At 48.1% G+C, this 8770-nt stretch overlaps 1 protein-coding gene across 1 annotated transcript in view; it reads left to right on the top strand.

The window, feature by feature from the left end:
• Positions 1-498: 498 nt before the first annotated feature.
• Positions 499-8770, top strand: part of htra4 (HtrA serine peptidase 4) — a gene marked incomplete at both ends in the record, with an annotated part of 111736 nt that continues 103464 nt past the window's right edge. The window contains one exon of the mRNA XM_084308130.1: positions 499-928. Coding sequence (XP_084164256.1) covers positions 499-928 — 430 coding nt within the window. The remainder of the gene's footprint in view (positions 929-8770) is intronic.

The following is an 8770-nucleotide window of genomic DNA, read 5'->3' as shown; positions in this document are numbered from 1 at the left end:
TTTTTTTTTAATGTTTCTACTCTGCTCCTGTATTGGATTAGTTGTAGACACACAGTGGTGCTCTGTACCTGTATTCTAATGTGGATTCGTCCATACATGGCAAATGAAATCTCTGACACTGATCTGCACACGAGGGAGAGAGCGACTCTGCCTGGGAGGTTGCCAACTCACAACACTATAAACACTCACGCCGCGGCTGCATTCCCAAGAGAGTACCTGCTGCAGGGGGACCATAGCACACGGCGCTTGAACCTGCGACTTGGGTTGAGAGCATGCTTCCACTGAGAAAGATCATTACAATGGCGTTTAGACAACCCATATAACAACCAATACAATAGCTCTACACCCCCATTGTGGCTTTGGACTTCGTTCTGAGTATAATAAGTGAATTTTCTTACAAATATGGACACCTTGACCAAGAATTAACTGGAATCCATAGATGGAAGACGGCGCGTAAAAGCTCCTTTTATTTTACCTTTGGACAATTGTTTTTGAATCATGATTAAGTTGGTGGCTTATTGTTTCCTCGCCTCTGTGATTCACGCGCGTCTGGTTAGAAGAAGACAGGTGACGCAGCTAGTGACGACCTGTCCGGAGGTCTGTGAGCCGTCCCGCTGCCCCCCCGCGGCGTGTTACTACGGCCTGGTCCGGGACCCCTGCGGGTGCTGCTCGGTGTGCGCGGCCGGCGAGGGCGACTCCTGCGGGGAGCACGGGGAGGGAGTTTGTGGCGAGGGCTTGGTGTGCAATTATCCGCCCGGCGGGCAGCAGCACGTGCATGATCACGGCTATTGCGCCTGCACCTCCTTGGACCCGGTGTGCGGGAGTGATGGCAGGACTTACCCCAGCATCTGTCGCCTGAGAGTGGAAAATAAGAGAGAAAACGGAAACCCCCCGATCCTTTTGATCCGGAAAAGTCCATGTAATTCCGGTGAGTCATTCTTTTTTTAATTGATATACTGTAACTTTATAACTTGTTGCCTTGCTATCATTAACACATTGGGCGCCATGCATTGTGCCATGCATTGTGCCCATCATTATGCCCTCGCTGCCACCGCTGTAAGCCTATGGAGATGTTTACCTTCTTTGCAGGGCTATAACTTTTTAAATATTATAGCTATATCTGCATTACTATGGCTCATTCAACATCGGGTATCTATCGTTCCGGATGTGGGAACGTTAACGGAACGTAGACCAATCTCAGTCACTCTTACCAAATTCGGTCACGCCCCCCTTTTTTGCGCGACATCCAGGCTTTTTTTTACAGTCAGCGTTTGGGAATTTCATGTCGACAGGTAGATGAAGTGAAATTATACTTATTTTAGAATATATATATCAAATTTCATGAGTATTCAAGTTCAAGTTCAAGTTCTTTAATAGTTGTCATACAGAAGTACAGAATACTTTCATACAAAATGCTTCTTACTGTTACGCTCCAGAGACTGTGCTAGACAAGATAGTATCAATAACATAATAACATAATATAGCATGAATTTAGAAGAAGAAAATGAGGTCACAGTTGTTCGGTATAGACATATGTACAATGTTCTGAGTTACCATATAATATACAATACACAATACTATGCAGTGTACTAATGTACAGTACTATCTAGTGCAAAGCAGAAATGGGATGAGGTACAATTTTAGGTACAATTTACAGTAAGGTGTACGAGTTGTAGTGCAATCCTTCATCCATAAATATAAAGTGTGGGGAGTGGGTGCTACAGTGTGTTTGTTTAAAGTGGGTGTGTGCTATAAAGTGTGTGTAGTGGGTGCTACAGTGTGTTTGTTTAAAGTGAGTGTGTGCGTGTGGATGTGTGTGCTATGTGTGTTTGGTGGTTGTTGTTGTGTAGTGTTCATTCATTGTTCGTTTAGCAGCCTGATGGCCTGGGGATAGAAGCTACTTCTGAGTCTTTCTGTGCTCGCCTTGAGACTCCTGTATCGCTTGCCTGACGGCAGCAGTTCAAAGAGGCAGTTGTTCGGGTGGCTCGAGTCCTTAATAATTCTCTTAGCCTTCCCCTTGCAACGCTTGTAGTAAATGTTCTGGAGGGTGGGGAGCCCCCCTCCAATTGTGCGTTCGGCTGAACGTGTCACTCTTTGTAGTCTGCTTTGGTCTTTTGCAGTGCTATTCCCAAACCAGGAGGTGATGTTGCCGGTCAAGATGCTCTCTATTGTACATGAGTAGAAGTTCTTAAGGATCTTCTGGCTGACTTGGAACTTCCTTAGGCGCCTGAGGAAGTAGAGGCGTTGTCGTGCCTTCTTCACCACACTGTTAATGTGTGTGGTCCATGTCAAGTCCTCGGATATGTAGGCTCCGAGGTACTTGAAGCTGTTGACTCTCTCAACCGGTGCCCCGTCGATGCTGAGGGGGCTGTAGTCCTTGACCCCCGACCTCCTGAAGTCCACAATCATCTCCTTTGTTTTGCTGACGTTCAGGGAGAGGCTGTTTTCCTGGCACCATCCCGCCAGGACCTTGACCTCTTCCAGGTAGGCCCTCTCGTCGTTGGCAGAGATCAGGCCCACCACCACTGTGTCGTCAGCAAATTTGACGATTGTATTGCTACTCCGCTGAGCCACACAGTCGTGTGTGTACAGGGAGTAGAGGAGGGGACTCAGAACACAGCCCTGGGGGGCCCCTATGTTGAGGGTGATGGATGAGGAGGTGCAGTTGCCTGCTCTCACCACCTGGGGTCTGCCAGTCAGGAAGTCCAAGACCCACTGGCAGAGGTCATAGCCCAAGCCCAGGTCCCTGAGCTTGGCTATGAGTATGGAGGGGACTATGGTATTGAATGCCGAGCTGTAGTCGATGAATAGCATTCTCACATAGTTCCCCTGCCTCTTGTCCAGGTGTGATGCTGCTGTGTGCAGCACATGGGATATGGCGTCCTCCGTGGACCTGTTGGGGCGGTATGCAAATTGCAGGGGGTCCATGTTGATGGGGAGGGAGGAGCAGATGTAGCCCTTTACTAGCTTCTCAAAGCACTTCATGGCTATGGAGGTGAGAGCTACAGGGCGGTAGTCGTTGAGGCAAGCAGGCTTGGATTTTTTGGGTACAGGGATAATAGTGGACTTCTTCAGGCAGGTGGGGATGACAGCCTGTTCTAAGGACAGGTTAAATATGTCAGTGAATACTGGGGCCAGTTGGTCGGCACAGACTTTTAGGACGCGGCCGGGGATGCCGTCCGGACCTGCTGCCTTCCTGATATTCACTTTTTTAAAGGTCCGCCTCACCTCATGCTCTGTTACCCTGAACACTGCGCCTCCATCAGCAGCCGACCCCCCCCCCCCCATTGCCGAGGCTTGTGAGCTGGTGTTGTTATTACCAGCATCAAACCTCGCATAGAAGGTATTGAGGTCGTTTGCTAAGGAGATGTCACTGTTCAGTTTGAGGGAGGCGCCTTTGTAGTCTGTCATCGTTTTGAGCCCCTGCCACATAGCTCTAGAGTCAGCTTGTTCAAACTGGAGTTCAATTTTATCCCTATATTTTATCATCTATATTTAGTCATCTAAAGACTATTAGATATGAACCTATGTACCAGTAAAAAGTGGGAATCTCTAGAATGTGTTTTGGGCGACGGTGTTTACGGAAGTGCGGGTCTCAAGTAGGGATGGGAATTGATAGGATTTTATCGATACGATTCCATTATCGATTCTGCTTATCGATTCGATTCTTTATCGATTCCCTTATCGATACCTGATCAATTTATAATTTAAATAAATAAATTGGAAATGCAACAGAACTACATTTAGTCATTTAGCTGACGCTTTTATCCAAAGCGACTTACAAGTTCTGTACGACAAGCCATCAGGAAGGGCACAACTCTATCAGCTGAGCAACAATGTTCATCAAAGTGTTGAGTGCTACAGTGTAGGTTAGTTTATTAGGACAAGTGCATGACAGTACGGTTAGTTAGGGTTAGATATATTTTTTTTTATTCAGATAATGGTTGAAGAAGTGCGTCTTTAGTCGACGGCGAAAGATTGGACGTGATTCGGCTGTCCTAACTGGGGTGGGTAGTTCATTCCACCATTGTGGGGCAAGGACTGAGAATAGGCGACTTCTCTTTGATGACCCTCCCGGAGCTCGGATAGGAGTAGGTCTGAGGCGGCCAGAAGATGCAGAGCGTCGGGGTCTAAGCTGGTTAGAATAACAACATGCAACTTGACATTTCTGATTGTCATTTATTGTTGAGCCCCCATGTCAGAAAAATACAAACACTGTAAAAAATAAAACATTAACTATAGCCTACACTTAAATAAAATAATGTATTTGAGATTCTCTTAAAATGTATTTATTTTTTTATTCTTAAACGAATTTAATCTATTGAATAACAGGTTGTTATTCCTCTGACTTCTGTCTCTCACTCACACTCTCTCACACACACACACACACACACACACACACACACACGCACACACACACACACACACACACACACACACACACACACACAGAGAGAGAGAGAGCTCCCTCCCCGGGCCCCTGTCCTTTAAAGTATTGGCTTGTGTTGCTACACGGACACATTTGTATGTTGCACCATGGTACTTCCTGTCTGACGGACTCAGAGTAGACTAGTAGAGACTTAGTAAACAAACAATCCGGCTCTTATTATATGTGAACTAAAGAGTACAAGGTTTACACAACAGTCCCCACCCGCTGTTTTATTGTATTTGTACCTGTACTATCCGCTGTCAGCTGTTTATCTCTCTTTGTGAGCTTGATTAAATAGCGTTAGCTCACGTTAGCTAGCGATAGCTCCGCGGCTAATTTGAGCTCACCCTAAACTAAATCAATGACTGTTCTAAAGCATTCAAGTAGTTTTCACTGCACATAGAAGTAGCCAAACAGCGGGAGCATTTCGGGAGCATAATACCAAAACCCAGGCAATTTCGAGCCCTTAAGGAATCAAATAGAGTCTGCCATGGCTACATGCTAACGTAACGTTATTGCGCAACTGTAGGCAGCGATAAGGGAATCGAAAGTCACAGGAGCCACACGGTTCCAGGCATCGGCCAATTAGGAACCGGTTCCCAACGGGAATCGGTTTTCGATTCCCATCCCTAGTCTCAAGTGGACGTTATACTATAACGTAAGGTTATGTATATAACCAAGTTCTGTGAATGCTAGTGACGCTCAGCGTCATATTGCATATATCTCGCTTCAGCGTATATACACTGAATAATTTCAAAATGTACCTTTACATACCAACATCCGTCTGACCACACCCCCATCTGCTGCCTATATAAGCAGGGGTGGGGCCACACACTCATCTCCTTCCCAAAAAATTTCACCACAATGAAAGATCAAGGGCCACAGTGGCGCCTAGACGCTGAGCGTCACTAGCATTCACAGAACTTGGTTATATACATAACCTTACGCTCTGTTTCATGCTAGCTTCCGCTCAGCGTCATATTGCATAACAGGAGCTGAGCGGGAGCTAGAAGCTCGACAAATGTACCCCACTGAGGCCCCCCACAACCATCAGAACCGTGGAGGACCGAGCCCCCCAACCCTCCCTAATGGAGGGATACCCTCCCTATTGGAGGACGGGAGGGAGACGGATCTGACCGTGTGAAGAGGAACTCGAGCAACTCAACGCACAGGGTGAGCAGATCGTGGCTTGACCCCATGACTACGCACACGCACAACCCGCATGCCACCAGGGAACGAACGGAAGGAACAAACCTTGTTACTGCCCCCAAAATCACGGGGTCAAGAGCAAACTCAACCCCGTGGCAAGGCCGTAGCAGCGGAGCGCGAAGGAAGGCCCAGACCCACTGAAGGGACTGGATCCCCCGGAAAAAGGGGGCCCGGAGAGGTCAATGACGCCAGGCATCAAGACCTCACCAGGCGGTCACTTAGTGACACCGCCCCCCACATCGCCAGTGTATTTGGACAGGGCCCCTCCAAGAGCGGGCCCTCCCCCACTAGGCAACACAGGCAGTCAGCATGGCCGTAACTTGAAGCACTCAAAAGGCTAACCATAACGGAAGCAGGCAGCGCACCGGGGAAACCAGGCAACAGGCTGTAGACCCGAGCCTGGAGCACTGCAGACGAGACAGGCGCCAAAGGGGTCAACTGAAAACAGCACCCCGGCGGAAGGGGCGTATGCTGGCATTGTTGCGCACCATGACAAAGCCTCCATCAAAAAAAAAACACCCAGAGGGGTCGAGGCAGAGAAGGCTGACACGATTGGCAGACATCATGAACGTGCAGGGGCACACTCAACCGGGTAACCCGGGAGTTGACTCTGCTCCAACATACCAGGGAATCAACCACCCTCTTGGTACCACATACGTGGTTGTTCCTATAACCCCCAAGAAAAAACTACAAAACACACCTGCGGGTATACACCAGCTATACCACAGTACAAGTGTTTCAGTTTCCCAGGCCTACGGTTTCAACGAAACATTACTTCGGACCGGGCCCGGCGGCTCGGGAAGCACACAGGGTCACCAGAGGAGGTCCAGAAGACCACCCCAACAGCCCCCTCTTCGCCATGCGTGAGAGAGGAGCGAAAGAAGGAGAACCAGCCCCTTTATGATAGTGCCAGGTACAACGTGTACCCAACAAAGGGTCTCCATAACGCCTAACCCTGTGACACCCGGGCCGACCCGGCATTTTTCCCCCCGAAAAAAGCACAAGTCCCTCAGGGTACCAGAACAGCAGATCTGCGTCCCCGGCGGACAACGGGTTAACTGACCTGGACCAGCGCGACCAGAACCAGTCCTGTGCCCTAACCACGCTGACATGCCCACTCCAGGAGAGGGGGTAGGTATGCGTGTCGATCTAAAACATGAAAAGAGGGCGCCACCCAGACGGTCCCATTTGTACCTCGCTCAGTGGCCCACCCCAAGGGCGTGAGACCCCTCTACCTATATTCTGATCTATTCCGTTAACATCCCCCAGATATGAACGAGAATTCATCGAGACAACCTAGTAAACTGGCGCTCGGAAGAGACAAACTCCATCCCAGTTGCCCTATAAAAACGCTGTTTTAATAACGAGCAACGAAGGCGTACTAGCCCCCTGCGTGATTCTTATCAGAAACACCCCGAGCCAGCACTATGTATGCATCGAGACCCAAACACATCAATGGATAGTCTAACAAGACACCAGACATTGTTCCTCCAAGTCGCCTGGGAGAACGACAAGGAGCTGTCGTGCTTCACGTTTTTTCCTCTTTTTATTTAAAAAAGAAAGAAACACAGACTGACATGAATCCCACGTGACGCAGCTGAGGGTAATTTTTTTTTATTTTTACATCCCGCCACCCTCACCACAGGGAGGAGACGGGAATCCCCAGAGAGACTTCCCATGCGAGCTGTATAGATTGAAAAGAAATATTGCAACATTGAGCTATGTAACACTTGGGTTAGGGCTCTCAGAGGAGGAGGCACTGAACCAATACACACTCAATAATCGAATTGAATCGAATACACACACAATAGAGCAGAACTCCTTTTTTGAAGTTCTACTCACCTTGACAATCTGAGGAGGAGGCTCTGAAACTCTGAGGAGGCTCCCTCACTGGGAAGGAGAGTCCGAACTCACAGAAGGCACTTCTCCCTGAGGAGGAGCTTCGTGAGCAGGAGCTCTGACAACTCCCTGAAACAGATCCATAACATGGACCTGAACAACCCACGGAAGTCTTACCAATAGAGACGCGCTCAGTGACGTACTCTATGGCGGGGGAATTCCCGCGGTGCACACGCCCAATCTTTCAGGGCGTGGAACCAGGAAACACCCCCCCCCTTACCCTGTAACGTGCCGAACAGCAACGTGACAGGAACCCTGAAAGACAGGTGGTTTTAACACCTGACCAATCAGAAAAGGGGAGGAAAGGTTTACCAGTTCACCCCTTTACGACCCCTCACCCCTGATACGATGTAATGACAAAGTAGAGCCATGACCCAGTCATAGCCTGCTACATGAAGCATTAACAGCTTCACATAGCTCATGTGCTAACCTGCTATCTGAGTTTTACCAAGGAAAAAACACAGAATAGAGAGGGCCCTTTTAAGAGCCCCGGTCCAGACTTACACATGTGCTTCTGTGGACCAAACCTAACCCAGTTGTAGATCACAACGACACACACAACCCTTCATCACAACAAAAAATGGCAAAAGTACACTCTTACTACAGAGGAACGCCGTTTTTCATAACGAGAGAAGACACAAGTCCTCGATTATGTAATGGCCACAGACCTTGCTAAGCACACATGATAAGTGACCAAACAACCTTTTCTTTAGGAAAAAATTGTTTCTCAAGCGAAAGCACAACCCCAGCAACTTAAGCTGAGGGTTACATCGTATCCCCACAAACACAGTGACACAATATATTGTAAACAACATGTCTGAGAGGAGGGGGGGGAAGCCCCAGGGAAACCGGGGGGTCACCCCTCCTATCTTACCCTTGATACGACCAAGGTGAACAGGCACCCCTGTTAATATGTGAACATGCTGTTCATTGTCATCACAGGCTGAGAAAAAGATTCATTCCTCAATCACATGTCACTAAGCATAGCTTCACAGGTTATTACTAACCCTCTTAGTTGTGAGTTCACCCACGTTACAACGTTACATGAACACACATGTTCTCATCACAACCAACCAGTTCATTTTTACACATGTAAAAAACAACGCCGATTCACTATGGAGATAGAAGCTATACCAGTGACAAGACAATTCACACACAACACGCGTTGTATCCTCAATGTATTGCAGCAACACATGTTTTGGAAACATCGTTATTACAAAATATTTAGAAGGG

This window comes from Notolepis coatsorum, assembly GCF_963971535.1.
Source record: "Notolepis coatsorum genome assembly, chromosome: 2".
In the NCBI taxonomy this organism is placed as follows: domain Eukaryota; kingdom Metazoa; phylum Chordata; class Actinopteri; order Aulopiformes; family Paralepididae; genus Notolepis; species Notolepis coatsorum.
This window is presented reverse-complemented; position numbering and strand designations above follow the sequence as displayed.